Source organism: Juglans regia, chromosome 7 (genome assembly GCF_001411555.2).
Source record: "Juglans regia cultivar Chandler chromosome 7, Walnut 2.0, whole genome shotgun sequence".
Lineage (NCBI taxonomy): Eukaryota > Viridiplantae > Streptophyta > Magnoliopsida > Fagales > Juglandaceae > Juglans > Juglans regia.
The window spans coordinates 50,424,837-50,443,348 of record NC_049907.1 but is presented as its reverse complement, the minus strand read 5'-3'; the positions used below and the strand labels follow the sequence as shown (position 1 = coordinate 50,443,348).

The 18,512-nt window shown below is 37.8% G+C and overlaps 4 protein-coding genes and 1 non-coding gene across 7 annotated transcripts; all 5 read right to left on the bottom strand.

The window, feature by feature from the left end:
• Positions 1 to 316: 316 nt before the first annotated feature.
• TRNAK-UUU lies at positions 317 to 389 on the bottom strand. Its single transcript has one exon. It is a non-coding gene; the product is annotated as a tRNA-Lys (tRNA).
• A 551-nt stretch (positions 390 to 940) lies between these two features.
• On the bottom strand, positions 941 to 3,293 carry LOC108986347 (16 kDa phloem protein 1-like). Its single transcript, XM_018958926.2, has 5 exons — positions 3,003 to 3,293; positions 2,582 to 2,647; positions 1,866 to 2,004; positions 1,491 to 1,626; positions 941 to 1,185 (listed from the first exon to the last, which is right to left on the bottom strand). The coding sequence occupies exons 1-5, from the start codon at positions 3,067 to 3,069 to the stop codon at positions 1,126 to 1,128; spliced, it is 468 nt and encodes a 155-aa protein (XP_018814471.1). The 5' UTR covers positions 3,070 to 3,293; the 3' UTR covers positions 941 to 1,125.
• Positions 3,294 to 4,042: 749 nt separating this feature from the next.
• On the bottom strand, positions 4,043 to 9,168 carry LOC108986346 (serine/arginine-rich SC35-like splicing factor SCL30). Of its 2 annotated transcripts, XR_001995355.2 has the most exons (9): positions 9,009 to 9,139; positions 8,308 to 8,473; positions 8,062 to 8,139; positions 6,607 to 6,771; positions 6,461 to 6,501; positions 5,183 to 5,261; positions 4,908 to 5,090; positions 4,244 to 4,436; positions 4,043 to 4,212 (listed from the first exon to the last, which is right to left on the bottom strand). XR_001995355.2 is itself a non-coding variant. In XM_018958924.2 (8 exons), exons 2-8 carry the CDS (start codon positions 8,463 to 8,465, stop codon positions 4,313 to 4,315), a joined length of 828 nt encoding a protein of 275 aa, XP_018814469.1. In that variant the 5' UTR covers positions 8,466 to 8,473; positions 9,009 to 9,168; the 3' UTR covers positions 4,043 to 4,312. The 2 variants fall into 2 exon arrangements, 1 of the variants encoding a protein (XP_018814469.1); XM_018958924.2 differs by having other exon boundaries at positions 4,043 to 4,436; positions 9,009 to 9,168.
• An 899-nt stretch (positions 9,169 to 10,067) lies between these two features.
• LOC108986373 (probable dual-specificity RNA methyltransferase RlmN) lies at positions 10,068 to 14,055 on the bottom strand. 2 transcript variants are annotated; one of them, XM_018958990.2, is made up of 10 exons: positions 13,747 to 14,055; positions 13,434 to 13,509; positions 13,216 to 13,304; positions 12,804 to 12,905; positions 12,611 to 12,697; positions 12,229 to 12,345; positions 11,914 to 12,017; positions 10,966 to 11,105; positions 10,719 to 10,855; positions 10,068 to 10,593 (listed from the first exon to the last, which is right to left on the bottom strand). In XM_018958990.2, the coding sequence occupies exons 1-10, from the start codon at positions 13,948 to 13,950 to the stop codon at positions 10,417 to 10,419; spliced, it is 1,233 nt and encodes a 410-aa protein (XP_018814535.1). In that variant the 5' UTR covers positions 13,951 to 14,055; the 3' UTR covers positions 10,068 to 10,416. The 2 variants fall into 2 exon arrangements, with proteins under 2 accessions (XP_018814535.1, XP_018814534.1); XM_018958989.2 differs by having other exon boundaries at positions 13,216 to 13,313; positions 13,747 to 14,054.
• Positions 14,056 to 14,563: 508 nt separating this feature from the next.
• On the bottom strand, positions 14,564 to 17,927 carry LOC108986372 (receptor-like cytoplasmic kinase 176). Its single transcript, XM_035692272.1, has 6 exons — positions 17,596 to 17,927; positions 16,699 to 17,024; positions 16,286 to 16,421; positions 16,020 to 16,162; positions 15,803 to 15,926; positions 14,564 to 15,235 (listed from the first exon to the last, which is right to left on the bottom strand). The coding sequence occupies exons 1-6, from the start codon at positions 17,645 to 17,647 to the stop codon at positions 14,769 to 14,771; spliced, it is 1,248 nt and encodes a 415-aa protein (XP_035548165.1). The 5' UTR covers positions 17,648 to 17,927; the 3' UTR covers positions 14,564 to 14,768.
• Positions 17,928 to 18,512: the final 585 nt, after the last annotated feature.

The window sequence follows — 18,512 nt, the reverse complement described above, 5'->3', positions numbered from 1 at the left end:
TAGTATGGTGGGTTCGTGAGTGCCACTAAAGTATATATGTAGGGCTGAAAAGGGTACACCCCAAGAAGAAAGAGAAGGAGAAAAGCATGAGGGTGTGCGGTGGAAGGATCCATTTGGCTGCTGTGATTAGACAGTTGGTATTTTGCGGTATATTTGTGTAGTGCATGGCCATCCCATGAATACCCTCTTAAGTCATAAATAAAGTATATTTTCATTTATGTCAACGGTGGGTTGGGAGACGTGAAGCCCATGAACTAGAACAGTTAAAACACTCTGGAAAAACGTAGAAAAATGAAAAATCAATTATGCCAAAAACCGCCGTCTGTGGGATTCGAACCCACGACCACGTGGTTAAAAGCCACGCGCTCTACCGACTGAGCTAAGACGGCTTTGACGATATTTATCGTTTTAAATTTATCTTGATGTTTTGAACGATGAAATTTGGTGATTTTCGTGAATTTGACTATCTGAGGGTGCAGTCAGGACCGTAGTTAAACCGCCAACATTCTAATATCGATGTTATCTATAAATGTTATATCAACACACCACCATTGCAAATGCAATTTAAGCTACAAAGCCATGTTGATGTTGTTTAAGATTGAAAACAAGATGTACAATCACAGATTAACATTGACTTGTACGTGGCTGTTTTTGTTACAATAAAGGAGAAGCTCTTCAAATTACAGGACTAAAAAGATGTCACCATTAGTCTGAGGTGTGGGAGGCAGTGAGAATGGTCGTAGTGGACGCTTTTGATTTATTTGAACTTTGTGGAGAAACAACTGTTAAAAAATAAAAACAACGACGATAACCTTTTCTCGAATTATACTATATGCTATATCCTCGTCTTGTTATGCTGAAAGAACCTTATCCATCAAGCTTAGATTAGTTTTTATTATTTAAAATGAAGAAATTCAATGATTGATTGGTAATGGTAATACCTTGTCAATACAACGAGATGAAGGTGTAGCCCTCATTTTTATTTTATTTTTTTACAAAAAAAATCCACTCACTGATCGAATGGGGCATGAAGTTAATACATATTAATAGATCAGAAAGACTTTCATTGCTACTTCAGTTGTATGATATCTTGAAAATTCCATGTGGACCAAGGCAGCAAGGGAACTAGTAGTGGTTGCTCTGCTTCCATCCCCCAAACTCCTCTTCATTATATTTCTCTTCTACCTTCAAAATCGAACAAATAAATGAAACCCACGTCAATCAAACAAGACGCTAGCACTGTTAAAGATGTCACATTTTCGTTAGATCATGTATCACTCTGCCAATCGTTTCCTCCTGCTCGCGGAAAACATTTAACATCAGTGTTATTTAGTAGTATTTACAAAAACCCAATACATCCTAAATCCACCATCACATTGTCAATCCCATACTTGGAGATGTCAAGTACTGTAGCATCAATTTCCTTCCTTTTCAATATAATTTTGAAAGCTTTACAACCAGCTTTCAGAGTCCATGAGATTTACAGATACCTTTTTGGTGAAAGTGACGCCAACTTCAATCTCTCCACAATAAGTTTGGTCGACTCGAACCACGCTATACTTGCGAGGATGTAATTCAGCAGTCCCATTCTCCACTCCTACTGCTAATAAATCCTCCACGTAGATGCTGCACTTGAAAAAATTGATCAAGCATGAGAGAGGAGACTTAAAGAACAAAGATGTATGTGCCCATCAAATGTTGTTTTGGTTGTGTATGATGAGATTAGCATATCAGTTTGACCTATTACTACATAATCAGCACAACAAATTAACTAAATTTTTTTGAAGAAATTAAGAAATATTTCTGTAAGTCTTGAAAATCTAAACTACTGTAAACAATAAACATATGCTGTAATAATATCTTACGTGGCTTGCCCAATGAAGTCGTCAGTAGAGAATGTGTCATTATCCATGATTTTGAGAATGAGTTTGTACTGGTCCCCTACCCCTGGATACTCTACCCTGAATGTCAATTTCTCATTCCACACTGGAGACGCACCTTGACCTGCACCGCCGGTATATTTTTCTTAGAATTGGCTGAAACTGTAGAAGAAGCATACATATACTGCTATGCATATAAGCATTTGCCTTGGTTCTTGGGGATTCTTGGTTTGTACGAGTATTATTTATATTGGTATTTCCCTTTGGTGAATTCATCAAACAGTTTGAAGTTTCGAACTTTTAACTTAAAATACTGTGCAAATCTAAAGGAGCATGTCAAAGCTTGGAATAGAAAAAAAAAATGTCAGTGGACAGTAGCAATCAATTTTGCGACCCAAACAATTAACCTTAAAAACAAGAAATTTAGCGCCTCCAATCTTCATGTTCTGTTAGCTAAAATGTTGAATTGGCCTTCTTTTTATCAGAGGGAGTTGTCTCCACTATATCCTATATTTAAGGTTTAAGAAACAATATTAGCTTATTAACATTGGTTAGTGCAGAATTTCCGTAATGACATACCTGAGCATTCCCTTGATCAGTCATAATGAATAAGATTAGCTCAATATCAATTACGTTAGCAATGCACACTGTGTGGTGCTTCCGAGAAATAAGTGTGAAGTTGGAATCGAGACAGAACTAACCTCGGGCCACGCTGCTCTTGCGTTCTTGACTTTTGTATTGAATCAGAACATAAGGATCCATACGACCTGCAATACATCTCATACAATGATAAATTTGCCAGGATTTGACGTGACTATAGTGGGTCGGAGGTCATATCAAGATCAGTGAGGATCCATTGGAATCAATCCTTCAATTTTACCCAAGACTTTCATTAAGATTAATACGTACAAACTAGTGTAAACTTCGATAAATTTCGTAGATGTTCGTGATGATGATTCACATGGAATTGAATGATACTTTATATTGGTTAAAACGGGAATCAGTATGGTATTTAATATGAAGCTTTTGAACACCATAAATATGGAGGACAAACCGCAAGGCGCAGCAAAGGAGAAAAGAAAAAGGGGAAAAAGATGCACTTGTTTATATGTAAAATTATACCGAAGAGATCAGAGTCTCCAAAGCCTTTTGCATTCACCAGCAGCACCTCCATTGTCCCAATTGCCATCTCTGTCTCTCTTCTCTTCTATTCTCTCTCGATGAAGTTCAATTTCATCAAAATTCCAAGAAGCGTCTCTCAGCATGACTCTTGCATGGCTTACATATACTATCGAAGACTTGCAATGAGTAGTTGAAAAACTGACCAACGGGGAGGTCAGGATTTAAGAATGAACAAAGGCAAGATTGGCCAACTTATGGAATTTTCCTCCTATTGATCAATGCTATGAAATATCAACTGCCCGGCACGTTTGACTTGGAAAAATAAATAGAGAAAAACGAATGGAATAAAATGGGGGCAACCAAGGAATGAAGAGTCATTTTAAAAAGGATCTTCTTGGAAGCACTCCATTTAATAACGAATACATTTGACCCAACTACTAAAAAGCTACGGATTAAAATTTTTTTAAAAAAATGATTTATAAAATTCAGTTAAATATAATATAAAACGGTGCCAAGTGAAACTGTCGCATTAAAAAGCCAATGACCAGGCCAAAGTTGGGTTCACAATTTCACATTGATCTTTCATTCACCTACACGCGTGCATTGAAGGATCACACCACATTTTTTAAAATTTTTTAATTTTTTAATTTTTTAATATTTTCATTATTCATATATTAAATTTTTGATAAAAGAAAAAAATAATAAAAATTAAAAAAAGTGTGGTGTTTGAAAGTTGTATAAATAGTAAGAGGTTGTGTAAATTTTTTCCTAATATATTACTTCACAATTTTGTTATGCAAATTCCAATGTAATTACAAAATGGTAGTTGATTAAATTCATCGACTTCAACAGACGTGATAATTTCACAACAAAATCTCAACTCCGGTCTTCAATACAGCAGTCACCAAAACAGGTTTAAGCACTTGTGAAATATATGTGCGTGCTCAACATACAAGTAATTCAGATCATTTTTTATTTTTATTTTTTAATTTGGTGTGTTTTGGTTGGGCGGGGGGTTGCATTAAACTGTAAGCCACGCATGCCAAACAAACGACCGGAAATTATATAATCTCTCAACACTGAATTACCAAAGTTGAAGCACAATATAGATGAAATCAAACCATCAAACCTCTATGGGTCGTGTCCGAGACATGCAACACAGATTCTTTTGCTTACTTCCTACAGTTCCACACAGACCTAAATCCACGACCTACAGTTCCACACAGACCTAAATCCACGACCGTTCCCAATATGCATACCATTGGAACCAATGTTACAGTATGAAAATTCATCTCGCCTTTCCCTTTCCCTTATCTGCTGCGCCTGGGTGACAAGTCCGCAGACCTAGACCTGGATCCAGAGGGTGATCTTGAGGCTCTACCAGGCGAGGACCTCCAGTGACCACGTGATTCCTCGGCCGCATATGCTGATTTCCTATAACAACATATTTGACATAAGCATATACACAGGGAAAAAAAAAATACACAATTATTTGACGAGTGCTAGTTACCAGAAATTTTACATAAATACTGCCAGGGATGCAGTAAAAGCCACACAAACATGGGCTAGCCATCAAACCCATTTAACCAACCCCCACACAGGCAACATTCTATGAGAGGTCAACTAAAATGACTTGCAAGTGACCAGAAACAATTTCTGTCTGTATCCATATAATAACTATTTAAAACACTCAATAGCGCAAGTCATTTTTTCCTCTTTTGCAATATAAGTTCCACAACATAACAAGTGAAAGGCACTTAGAATCCAGTTTGGAAATTATGATAGCTATGGTGTCCGTTTGCAATCACTTCATCACCATGAAGCAACACAGGTAACAGTACACCTATGCATTGAGCAAGGTACAGGTAAATAATTCAAACAGTTTAGACAGATTCTGAAACTTACTCGCGATGCCCATTGCCATTTTCATTTTGATCAACAGCATTACCGTAACCTGGAGAATAAGACCTGCCTTGATCAACATCTCGCTCTCTTCGAGGACCTCTTGGTGACCGTGGGTGGTCTGCTTGCCTTCTACTTGGGGAAGCCGAGTAGTCACCCCTTCGTCTTGGTGCAGGTGAGTAGGACCTGTTAATTCAACAATCATTTACAAACATGCTAACCTGCCCAACTGACCACAGGTATAAAGATTATGGTAGTTTGGGAACTTGCAAGCGTACCTTGAGCGGTATCGATTTCTAGAACCGGAAGGCTGGCGAGGGGAGCGTGAACGGGATAGTGAACGAGACTGAGCACGCCCTGAGAGATATCAGGTTCAAAGAAGAATATTTTAAATAGGAGTTGCATAATTGTTTTTACAAGTATAATCGGAGTTGCATAATACGAAAATGAAAAAAAATACAAAGCTTTCTGCAGACCAAAATATGACAATAAATCGACAAAAATCATAAAACTTTCAGCTTCGTAACTTCAACCTCTAATCATTAGAATCTCACCAAACAATTCATTTGGCAACCATATTTATAGGTAACAACTGAGTTAGATACAAGCGGATTGCAAGCCAGGTGCCTAACTGTGGGTCCATGAAAATGCTACTCTCAGCAAACAATAGCAGCTGAGCTAGCAGGCATCTTTGAATAAATAACATCCAAATCTCTAGAAAGGAAATTAATCTTATCAATAAGAGCATAGCTATTGACAAGAAAACAGCTATCATCTTCAAAGGTTTCGATTAATAAAAAAGTTTTAAAACATTTTAATTGCTACAAACTAGTTTCAAAGTTGAAAACAAATGAAGTATTCAGCTTTATTGGCCTTCAATGAGAACAAGATTTTAAAGAGAGGCCATGCCAATTGGATGCAATTCATTACTGATCCATTAAAACTTCAAAACAGTAACTTAGTATGGAAAGAGGTGCTTAGTTGAAACCCTAGACATCAAGTCTTTTCCAGGAATTTTTCAGGCATGGGTTTTAAAAGCCTCGTACTTCCAAACATGAACTTGAGCTTCAGAGGGGGATACCTAAATCTGTCGATCTCCCTGAAGTTCAGGACTGGTTACAAATGGACCTACTCAAACACACATACCGTGCTAAAATGCAATTACACAGTTCAAAAAGCGCCTGAACACAAAAGTTCCTAGTTTACAGCAGGTACTCACCATGAAAAAGAGAGAAGGAAACACTATTTTTTAAAGTAAGATGAAATTGATTATTTGGGGCCAATCATCTTAACTTGCAATCTAAACTACCCCAATTTTCTTAGAAAAGTTAACAGATTACATGCATTAAATGCAACTATCCCAACAAACGGGAATCTTAAAAATGAATCCAACAAAAAATTAGAACAGTAGAGAAATCTCAACTGTAGAAGGTGCACAAATATAACATGGCAGTACTTTAATTGATATTTGAGAAATTTGTCATATAGCAGTACAAGTTAATACAGATTATAGAAGTACTGTAAAGTAAGAACGTCAATTGTAATAAACAGAGTACCATAATAAGATGATCGCCGTCCTCCATGGCCCGAAGGTCCTCTGCATAGAGGACAACATAAATGAGAGGAATCACTAAATTAATATATATAGTGTGAAAACTAACACCTGTAGGCAGAGATAGAGATAGAAAGCGGTAGAACCTACCTAACCCTAGTCCTTCGACGCATCTCCTCTGGCCTCTTCCTTGTTTCAGCAGCAAGAACCACAGATATCTCTCTCCCAGCAAAAATTTGCCCATTCATATGATATTGAGCCTCTGAGGCTTCATAAGAATCCACAAACTGCACAAATGCAAACCCTCGAGGTTCCCTAGAAAGAAGACACAGAAAAGCTTCATTGATGTAACGTTAAATCTGCGCAAACATTGATTTGTATGAGGGCACTGACTTGTCACAAGTAGCATAGTAAGATACCGCCACAATGTCTTATCTGGTATACCTTTCTTTATACATCTAAATACCAGCTCCGAAGCACTTCCAGATAAGTGCATGCTGAACTTACTATAAGCAGCTAAAATCCAAGCTTAGTGGCTTCCCTTTTCTTTATACACAAGTATGAAAGTCAACTTCAAAAGTGGCAAGTGACTTGAAAATTCTCCACATTCTTGTAATTATAGGATGCACTTGAAATCAACGTTCCCACAAACAAAAATCCCTTCAGGTACTCTTCAATTGGTCAAGAATAAATCTTCCTCCCCATCAAACTTCTATTGGGTGTGTAATTATATAATTTCTCTTCATAAAGGAACATTCTTCATTTGAAGATTACTCTTAACATTCTCGGGGGGACCAACAAGTTAGGCAATGATAAACAGTAGGTCTTCATCAAAAGTGGGGCTTGGGCTTGTTTTAACTTCAAAACATACCCCCTGACAAACCAGTTCAAATTTTAATTCACTATGGAGATGAAAAATAAACCTTCATAAATAGTTTACAATGTAACTCACTAGACAACTTTTTGCATCCGCAACTTGTGAACCACTTATGAAAAAATAACTCGTGAACGAACCTTAACTAGAGATGCCTAACAAGGAAAACAAGTAAAGAGGAGAGTCTCAAACAACTAGCAATATAAATCCATCCTCACCAATCTTATGAATATGATCGCAAAGAATATCAACATGAAACATAAACAGCTAATTCCCATCCACATCACAAGTCGTTTTTATCAAATCAATGATTTCTTTCAACAGGTAAATAAACAGATAATGTAGCTGTTTGACAGTTTAGATAACCCATTAAGAACTTAAAAAATTCAACTACCAAATCACTCATTTAGCATAGGACAATGAAGCAAAGAAAAGCTTCATCAGCATGTTAAAACTATAAATGACCAGCATTGTAATGTAGAGGGTGTCGAATTGTCATGCAGAATATAACATCAAACTCTTTCGAAATCAACTAGCTAGATAAAGCAAGGAGACTTGGTAAGCTCAAGCTTGTTCCAACTTCCAAGTCCAAGCAAACCGAGCTCAACACCCAAAACTTTGCTCAGGAATTTCCACCACTACATTGTCATACAGAATAACTGAAAATTGAATGAATTGACAAAAATGTTACAAAAGAAAACTTCTACAATGCTCTGCTATTAAAAAATTACCCCGAATAATAGTCCTTTGGAATATAGACATCCCTAACAAGTCCAAATCTCTCAAATGGAACTCGAAGTTCTTCTGGCCTGCAAACAGGAATAAAGTACATAACCGACTTGTCTTGATCCTTGACAAATCAACAACACCAAATGAGAGATCTTCTGCCACCAAATCAACTATAAAGTTATAAACAAAAACACACCCAGGTTCACCGTTTATTAGAACACAAACCCAAAAGCAACAGAAAAAATTACCTGCAATCCAGTGGAATGTTGCGGACTAAAAGGCTTCCATGATTCTGTTCCTTGTGCCTACCGTACCCACCACCGTATCCCCTTCTAGGAGGGCTTCTCCCTCGACCGCCATATCCCCTCCTAGGAGGACTATAGTATGGCGGACTGTACCTCCTCATGATGGTTCCTAACATCACAAGCATGGCCCATGTGAGCCTAATATATACTAGTTCCCAAATTTTACTTGCTACAAGAAATCTCCAATCCCATAACGAGTAAGATAACTTCAAATAAAAACGGCATGATATTTAATTATATGGTAGCATTTATGTTATAGGGCAATAATAGGCAATGTGAAATTTTGAAGCCGCAGAACCTGATTCCAGATCACATGCCAAGGCAAAAGAAACCCTAGATTCCCTACCTGGTTGCCAAGAAAGAATTTGACGCGTTGAATTTTCAATTTTTTGTGGACATAGAAAGCAAAACCTTTAACTCAGCCAAGCATAACAAAACTATTTTACCAACTCGACTTGGACCTTGTCGTCTCGAATCGGATTTTTTTCATAGATCAAAAATCAAGCCTAAAAACAGAACGAAAGATCGAAACTTTCGTTTCCTTTCCCAAGAATTTAAACAGCGGAAGGCAATTCGTTTGACTTTGAAGAAAATCGCGGGACGAGAAAAAGACGCAGAAAAACGGAAAAGATAAATAGATATACCTCGAAGAACAAGAGACTCGAAGAGCAAAGAAAAACCAAAATCTTTGACTTAGATCCGAAGTAAGTGTGTCGAACTGTGTCGCCTATTGTGCTTTTATAAAAGCCTGGCATAGGAATTTTCCAAGATCGTCATGTTTTTAACCCTAGGTATACGTAGAACAAATTGGGCGGGTCGATTCGGTTCGAGTCTTAACAAAAAAAATGTCGGTTGGACGGGTTGACGGACCCTGTTTGGGTAAAATAAAATAAGGCCCAGACGAGTTGGGCTTTTCTTTTCTCTTTTCTATTTTTCGGCTTGCTTAAATTTTCATCGAGATAAAAGACGGAAGGGACATAATCAAGGGATAGATCCAGTATTGTAACAAATATGCCGTACAAAAATATTGCCATAAGTTCACCATCAAAAAACCAAGCCAACATATTAGGAAAAAAAAAACGTTACGCAAAGTTCACTTAAAATATATCAATATGATCGAAAATAACAAAATTTCAAATAAATAGTGGTATTATTTAAAAAAAAAAAAAAGTAATATTAGATCATCAAATATGGCGAAATCTGAGCCTCTAAAATGAGTTAGATCTTCACCATTCAGTTCAGTGCAGTCGGATGCTACTCTCCAATCTTTACAACTTTTTATCTCTTTGTTGTACTTAAATATCTTCTTGTTTTGAACTTTTTGTTTTTCCCTATAGGATTATAAGTTCTATTTGGACTCATTGGGCAAGAAAATACGTTACGTGTAAAACGCCCACCTTCCCGGACGCCCTTCTAACTCTCTCCTAGTGTTACGAGTTTCAACCAATATACTCGACGTCTCACGCCAATGCTCTCTCAAATACCCAGGTGGTACAAAGATCTTTCACAAGAAAACTTTCATTCAACCAAGAAAATGGCTGCATTATAGAAAAGAAGCCAGAACCTATGTCATGAAATTTAAAGAAAACAAATGGCAATTTGCATAGAGTCAGGTAACAGTTGTTCTTGAGATGTGAAATGGCCGTCGGCAGTCCAGAAAGAAGTGGAGCATCATTGCGGTCTCTATGGATGCAATTTACATCTAGAGGAACTAGCTAGCATAATAATCAAATACAGGATATAGATTGTACGAAGAAAGGAGTCAACTCGCTTGTGACTTTGCAGGCCATCCACAATCCAGCAGTTCAGCATATATAGTACACCGTTCATATACACTTCTTTTCTAACATCTCATCAATGTACAATGTGTATAAAAAGCATTTCTGCACTTGATTCAAAACAAAATTTCTATTTCTCCCGCAACTAGGAGAGGGAATGATCATACTTAAAAAAGGGAATAATCCCAGCTGCCTTGTTGTCAAGCACAATGCACCTATTTTAGTCGCGCTTCAAACTGATCAAGGAAAGAGAACATGGAAGCATATATCCACATCAACATGCAACTGCAACATCTGCTTGAGATTGCAAGTTTTCAGATTCAGCGAGCAGAGGATTCTTCTGGAATTTGTTTCTCAGCTGACCACAAGCAGCACTAGCATCTAGGCCCCTTGTTTGCCTTACGCTGACAGTTATTTTACGTGATTCCAAAGCAGCTGCAAATGCCGCCACCTGCCAAATGAAATAAGAACCATGTATCTATATATAATGGTGCAAAATCATTCAAACGATGAGGTATCGAGGCATATGCATGCCGAAAAAGTGTGCATAATAATAGCATGATATGTTCAACATACAGCTTTCCTGTGTGGCCGCTGATACTCAGAGCCTTCTATTGGATTGAAAGGTATCAGGTTTACATGATTACCACGTCCCCACTCATGAAGAAGTTGTGCAAGTTCTACTGCGTGCTCTGTTGTATCATTGACTCCAGCTGCCATTAGTAATAATAATATTTAGAACACTGTCATTGACTTGATATACATTTTTACAAGTATGAACAGGGAGGGACTGGACAACCAAAGTTAAAGAAAACATCAGTACCTAAGAGTGCATACTCAAAGGAAACCCGTCGACTGGTATCAAGGAAGTAGTCCCTGCAATCTTTCATGATTGCATCCAGAGGGTAGGATTTCGCACTTGGCACAATTGCTTCCCTAAGTTTCTGGTTAGGGGCATGTAAACTGAGGCAAGAAAACGCGAAAATGAAGTAACAATTATATAATCAGAAAAGATATTGACATTATAAAAGTATTCACAAACAATGGGCTTCTTCATAAGCTCATATAAGTTATAGAACAGGCCTAAAGTAGACCCCATAGATTTTTGCAGAAATGGGCAAAATGAGGAGGGACAATACTACACCAGCCGATTTGAAATCAATACTCTAGACTTTGATTTATAGCGTCAAATACTCTAGGGCTTAATTGGTAGGCAAAATTCACTATTTTGCATCAGCATCTGCTGGGGTAAAATTTATTCAACGGCTGAAATTCAGGGTTGCTTAGGGGACCCATTGTATTAGGGACACATGTCCCTCATGTCCTATTATGGGATACCTGTCTCACATCCAACAGGTCCAGTTCCTGTTACTGGACCCAAGCCAAACCCAATGCCACTCAAATTCCTGATCTTAGTAAAATTTCAGACAGATTTGCTATCGGCCTATCCATAAAGGGTCTCTCTCTATTTCACTCACTCACTCTCTCTCTCTCTCTCTCTCACACACACAATTAGAATGACTACTCAGATAAAGCCCCTCAAGGCCTTGAACCAAATATGTAAAGTGGAGAGTGGAACACATGTACTCTCAAATAGTAAATAAGGGTGAACAACTATGGCATACAGCAGGTGTAAGATACTAATCTTTAGTCAATTTATCAATAAACAATGTGTGCTTCAACAAAAACAGACGATTACTCACAAGCAAACAACATCATCAAATGGTAAGCAGAACTATCCACTAAAAATTTCTTATTACAAACGGCATACCTGACAGCCAATGTTGACTGAAGTTTGTGAGAAGCCAGCTTTCTAATTGTGTTTGGAACCCCCACAGTGGATATTGTGATCATTCTTTGCCCAATTTGCACATCCTTCAAAACAGGAAAGACCCACCAAAACAAAATGGAGTTCTAATAAATTGCAAAGAGTTTATCTCATGTAAATGGGAATTTCTAGGAGTCAACTCTAACCAAAGTTAAATTAAAAGAAAAAAAAGTTAAACTTCCAAAATGTTGTCACACGTGAGTATTGTATTGAAGGAAACAGTTGAAAATAAGGTATGTGAAACAGTTGCAAACATACCTTATTTAAGCACCGGTGTGCTTCAAGTACTGAGTTCAGATTCAACATTGGCTCGCCCATTCCCATGAACACCACATTTGTCACCCTATTCTTGAAGAGCTCCTCAATAGCTAATACCTATGCACACAAACGTATATACAACCCATTTGGCCATGCCATAGAAACTAGAGCCCGCTTGAATACATTTACATTTTAAGCATATTATAACAATTACAGTTTTTTTTTATGTTTTCAAAGTTATTGATGTACCTAATCCTACCGAAGAAAAACAATTGATGTATCTAAATCCCACCTTAGAAACTTTGATTCCAGAATTGTGCGTATCATAAAATATTAAAGATGCTTGCCACACAGTGAACATGGAAAGGACATCAAGACAAACCTGCTCGATGATTTCATGCCTCTTAAGGTTCCTTGAAAACCCCCCTTTCCCAGTGGCACAAAAAGAGCAGCGCAGTGGGCAGCCTACCTGAATATCCAAACAAGAAGGTCTAAAAAACGAAGCTAGAATAAGAATCTCATTAAAAAGGTGAGGGAAATTTTGGCACAAGCAGATTCACAGATCAGAAAATCACCTGTGATGATACGCATGCTGTAAGACGCATTGAACCTTTATCATCCTCAACAGGTATGCCAACGGTTTCAATCAGTCTGTTGTCCTCCAACTTAATCAATAGCTGCACAGTCCATAGAAAACTCTATAACGGAATGTTTTTAAATCAAAATGTGAATAAATATTTCCACTTATCATATCCATAGATGCACTTGCCTATCCAAATTTCATGATAATAATTGAAACGGTGGCATCCCATCGAAGCATACAAACCTCCTCTAAAAATAATATGAACAATAGAACTCTAGCATCATTGGAATCGCCAACCAATAATTCATTCCAACAGAAACCCCACACTTACATAATCCCCTCCAAAAAATGAATTATCATAACACAGTTGGAATAAGAAAAGATTTCAATTTATCGCCTTTCACCTTAACAGTCCCATCAGCTGCAGTGACGGTGTGATAAATGGGCGACCGCCCAACCTTCCATCCAGCTTCTTGAAGATCATTCCTGAATGCTTGAGGTACTACAATATATTATAATAATTGTAGAGAAAATACATCATATATAAGTCGCCCAATTATTTAGTGGGAGATTGTAACAGTAAAAAAAGTGTGGCAAGAAAGGGAAGGACAGTATGTCTCACAATGACTGAAATCTTCAATTTCTTTGACCTTTCTCTTGTAAATAAGATGATGCAGTTGCTTTCCTCTATAGCTTTGCTACAAAATATCATTCCCAAATAAAAAACTACGAATACAAAGTACACCCGCAATTCCGAAATATATTTTGGAAAATCTGAACTTTAAAAAGTTATTATCAATAACTTTTTAAAGCTCAGGTTTTTTCTTTTTCTTTACCTGACCGAATTCACGACATCACATGTTACTCAATTTCCTCCAGTTTCTAGGCAAACAAACAGAGAGAAAGGCTTTTTTTTTTTTGTTTCGTTTATTTACCTGACCGAATTCGAGGGCGAGCTGTTGGAGCTCATGTTCAGACATGCCGAGGAGCACCTGCTGCGAGACGGCATGGGAAGCCCGTGTAGCGGAGAGAATAGAGAGGCCGCGGGAGCGTGAAAAGACAAGGGAGCGAGGGAGCATGACACGTGCGAGGGGAGCGGAACAAACGTGCTGGATAACAGCCATTGAAGTGGCAATCATTTCTCTGTGCTCCGTTTGGGGAATGAAGGCGGAGGACTGGAGGAGTACAGACAATATTACGAGAGTGGGATTTTTCTACTTAAACCTCAACAATTTTTCAGGTTGAAGTCGATAACAGCCTCTATATTATTTGTTGTCTTGTTTAGTTTGGGTCTTTAGGACGACTACCATGATATGGGCCATATGGCCTCTTGGAAGTTTGGAGCAGGACCGCTTCCCAAGCGCACTGGTGACGGTTGGATGGGTATTGGGCCGAGGCCTTCTGTTAGTATGATTTGGGCCTCAGTCAGAGTTATTTGGGGTTCGAGATCTGGGAAAGGTTCTCTCTCTCTCTCTCTCTCTCTCTCTCTTTCTGAATATCCTGGGAAAGGTTCTCGATTGCAGAAGAAAATGCCAATATGTTCCTTTGAAAGGATGATTAATTACTGTGAACAAATCAAAGGCCAAATCACCATTCTAAGTATGTTCTTTCAACAGAATAATTAAAAATAAAAATCATATTATTTTTTTTCCTTTGTCAGTACGAAGCATTTATTCATTCTCCAATTTGGTCATATCATTTGCTGGAGCAAAAAGAAAAAAAGAGGAGGAAAAAGGCAGTGGAGCTATGAAGTATGAAAGTTAACACGATTTTTTTAAATCATTAACAAAACAAGAACTGTACAGAAGTCAATAGCGGTAATACATACGCCGAGCACAAGATATGATGTTCATCCAATCAACCATCCGTTTATTCTTGCTGCTTCTTTTTTTTTTTTTCCTCTTTGGGAGTGAATAAATATAATAAAAAAGCATGTGCCGAATGCTTTTTTCTTGTTTCATATATGAAGGCGAGAAGTAGATGGTCTGGGATAAGAAGTAGCTTTCTCATTGCAAGCTTCATCGGCACTCATCCTGCGATGTTTGGAATTGGGACCGCTGCCAGTTGATTTTCGAGTAGAAATTCGGTGGTGTTCATTTTGAGAGCATCCGACGTCATTCGAATCATGAAGTTGCTCCAATATTCTGACCACCTCAACCATGTTTGGCCTGAACTTGGGTTCTACTGATAAGCATTGATTTGCAAGGTTGGCTGCTTTCAGTGCTGCAGAGAATGAATACTGGCCTTGGATACGAGCATCAAACACTTCGAAAACTTTTCGTTTGCTGGTAAGGTAAGGCTTGGCCCAATTAACTAGATTGTGTTCTCTACCTGGCCTGTTCTTGTCCATTGCTCGTTTGCCAGATAATATTTCTAGGAGAACAACCCCAAAACTGTATACGTCACTTTTGCTAGTTAAATGACCTTCATAAGAAGAGGATGAACATAGTATCAGATCCCAATACAGAAAAGTGTTTGGTAAAATGCGGCATTCATCAAGGGATCTATAATCCATTCAGCAGGTACCATATTAAAGGCTATGTTTGGAAACCCAAACATTACAAACATGTGGTGCAGAGCGAGAAAGAGAGGTTTGTGGAGTTGGATTGATGGAGGACTTGACTTTACAAGGCTATAAACAGAGTAAGAGTGAGAATACTTGCCGGTTCTTAAAATGCGACGGGTTCTAACCAATTAAAATGGGCAAGTTCCTTGAAAAGACAAGTTTGGATGAAAATGTAAAGTTCTTTTACTTTCTGGTTTCAAGATTTGGCATTAGAAGCATGTATAGAAATAAACAAATACAGTTGCAGGTTCAATGGTGGGTTACCAAATTTTTGCAGATGGTATTTACGACCAGTAAAAAAGAAACAAGTGATGAAGTCATTGTTTCTGGCAATGATATTGGAGGACAACAGGTAAACCTTATGGCAATAGTTCAGGCTTTTAAACTATAGGTGAACCTGATATATGCTGTAAATTTTAAGGTACCTGTAGCCATATACTCGGGCGCTGCATACCCATAGGTCCCCATAACCCTTGTAGAGACATGGCTTTTGTCGCCTGTTGGACCATCCTTGGCCAACCCAAAATCGGACAGTTTCACATTATAGTTCTGTCATTTATAATGAATAAATGGTGAGAGCATGTTCAACTAAAATCCTCCAGAAGCCATAGAAGTTTAACAATTTGAACAGGTTTAACGTACACTGTCTAGCAGGATGTTAGAAGATTTGACATCTCGATAGATCACTTGCACTTTGTCACTGTGAAGAAACGCTATGCCCTTAGCAGCACCTAGTGCGATCTTCATGCGGTGGCTCCAAGAAAGTGGTTGAACATAAGAAGACCCTATTACAAGATGCTTAAGATTCTTGATTATGATGTTAACAGGTATGTTTAAGATCCTAAACAATGTAAGTACATTTAAAATCCAAGAAGTAAATAATGCAGAAGGATATATAAATTACTCACTCCTAAAAAGATGATTCTCCAAGCTACCACGGGCCATAAATTCATATACCAGAAGCCGGTGGTCATCTTCCAAGCAGTAACCAACCAATTTCACTAGATTTGGATGATGCAGCTGCCCCAGGTAATTTATTTCTGCCTATATTTAAAGAACCTCCACGAAATTAATCAACGTGGATCCTGAAGATAAGTGTGCAATACCATCTGTTTGCAAAAACTACCTAGAGCAAGAATGGTTGAGGATTTTCTGATGAATTTAGTAGAATTTTTTACAAGTTCAATCAAACCCTTGAAAAGTATTTAAATTTTAAACCATTACAAGCCAATGCACATTAGTTTCTGAGACACTAGGCTTCAAGCTCAAAGAGGTATCAAGAAATGCTCAGAAGCCAAAAAAGGGTAGAAATTAAACTCACCAACCATTCCTGGTGACCCTGGAAACCTTCTTGGTTAAGCCTCTTCACGGCAATAACCATACCAGTCCCAGGCTTGGCAGCTGTAAATAAACGCTCATCGATCCATCCTTTAAAAACACAACCAAAACCGCCCTCACCCAATACACTATCGGGACGAAAGTTCCTGGTGGCTGTTTTGAGTTCATTAAAGGAGAAGCTTCTCAAATTGGAAGACTGCAAGATCTCACCCTCTGTCCGAGGAGTTGTAGGCACTGAGACAGGTGAAGCCTTGCTGCTTGTACTACTCAAATCGTTCCCTTCTTTGTTTCCATATGTGGAGTTCACATCTACACGGGTCAATGCCATGAAACGAGTAAATATAGCAATTCTAACATATAAACGAGAACTCCTCATAAACTTCAAACCAAAAAAAAAATAAAAAATCTTCAAATTGACACAATACAAAGCTTAGACTCTGTTGGTTGCTCATAGAACCATGGAAAAGATCACAGAAAGTTCATATCGCTAGATCTATTCATCGGCTGGTTTTCGAGAAATCCTAATCTGACCTGAATCAAGCCCAGATATATAGTTGGACAGCAAACGAATTACATAGAGATTTTGAATTAAGATTCAGAATTTATTTTCTTGCATTCCTTTCATTGCTCAGCAGTATGTCATTGTTTATATAGACCCAGATTTAAAACCCAAAATAGCATCAATGTTCAGCCACAGCAAGAGTAAAACAAGTCAAGATTCCATCCAATAGAACAGAAAGAGAGCAGGTAGAGGTGCTGAATTGCATGGTTCACCAATAAATAAAAGTTAAGAGTATATCATGAAAAACTCAAAGAAAAGCCATAATTTTAGAAAGGGTGAAAGAATTAGACAAGCGAAATATTGAAACTGCAACGATACCATTGTGAAGAGGGCTCTCAGCTTTGATCCTAACGCTAAAACACGAGCCCATAGATTCGAAAGCTTCACTCCTCTCTCTCTTCTCTACTCTAGACTCTCTGCAACTTCTTCAGCGTTGGATAGCAAGCCAAATATGAACAACTTGAAGCAGGGAAAGTCAAACCGACCAAACCCCTGAAGTGAAGGCGAGTATTCAAGTGTGAGAGCAAAAGCTTTACTATCACTTGCATAGAGAATCGCCAGTTAAAATGCTTCAATCCTCTCTCACCTGAGTCACCTCCCTCTCCACGAGACATATTGCATGCAACTGCTTCATAATAATTAAAAGAAAAACGAAAAGAAAAGAAATCGAGTGTAAATATGTAGCAGGAAAAGTCAAAGCAACCAAACCCGTAAAGCAAAACAGGTATTCGAGTGTGAAAGCAAATGCTTTTGTGTAAGATTTAGCTGTCACTTGTATATATGACCTGCCAACTGAAGAAAAAAAATAAACAAATAGAAATAAAAAGAAGAACCGAGGTAAAGCAATGTACTGAGAAAAGTTGTGAAGATCCTGGACTTACGTGCGTGTTCATTTTATTGGAAAGTTCTTTTTGTCAGACCACCGAGAAGGACAAGCGTGAAATGGTTGACTTATCTGCAAGTGGTGTAGGGGGGTTGAGAAATTGGCATTGATTGTTGGAGCTCTATCCATTTTCTTGTTAGCTCGCTGTTTTTTTTAGGAAAATGCTAGAGCTCCCGCTGGAGCTCTAGTGTTTTTTTTATGTGTATTTTTTAATTCTTTTTTTTATGTAGATGTTTTTAATGATTTTAAATATTTTTAAAAAATAAAAAAATTTATAATATTATTAAATAAGACTTGCTTAATCACGAAGTAAAATATAAAATATTTTTATATGATTTTTTATTTTACTTCT

Coding starts and splice junctions, on each gene's coding strand:
- LOC108986347 (XM_018958926.2), bottom strand. CDS start 3,069: ATGGCAATTGGGACAATGGAGGTGCTGCTGGTGAATGCAAAAGGCTTT. Junction 2,005..2,581: donor CAAGAGCAGCGTGGCCCGAG/GTTAGTTCTGTC, acceptor CCGGCGGTGCAG/GTCAAGGTGCGTCTCCAGTG. Junction 1,627..1,865: donor GACTTCATTGGGCAAGCCAC/GTAAGATATTAT, acceptor TTTCAAGTGCAG/CATCTACGTGGAGGATTTAT.
- LOC108986346 (XM_018958924.2), bottom strand. CDS start 8,465: ATGAGGAGGTACAGTCCGCCATACTATAGTCCTCCTAGGAGGGGATAT. Junction 6,502..6,606: donor CGTCGAAGGACTAGGGTTAG/GTAGGTTCTACC, acceptor TCCTCTATGCAG/AGGACCTTCGGGCCATGGAG. Junction 5,262..6,460: donor ACGGCGATCATCTTATTATG/GTACTCTGTTTA, acceptor GATATCTCTCAG/GGCGTGCTCAGTCTCGTTCA.
- LOC108986373 (XM_018958989.2), bottom strand. CDS start 13,950: ATGATTGCCACTTCAATGGCTGTTATCCAGCACGTTTGTTCCGCTCCC. Junction 13,314..13,433: donor AATTGAAGATTTCAGTCATT/GTGAGACATACT, acceptor AATATATTGTAG/TACCTCAAGCATTCAGGAAT. Junction 10,856..10,965: donor CTTTGAGTATGCACTCTTAG/GTACTGATGTTT, acceptor TACTAATGGCAG/CTGGAGTCAATGATACAACA.
- LOC108986372 (XM_035692272.1), bottom strand. CDS start 17,647: ATGGGCTCGTGTTTTAGCGTTAGGATCAAAGCTGAGAGCCCTCTTCAC. Junction 17,025..17,595: donor TGAGAGCCCTCTTCACAATG/GTATCGTTGCAG, acceptor TGACCCGTGTAG/ATGTGAACTCCACATATGGA. Junction 16,163..16,285: donor GGAGAATCATCTTTTTAGGA/GTGAGTAATTTA, acceptor ATCTTGTAATAG/GGTCTTCTTATGTTCAACCA.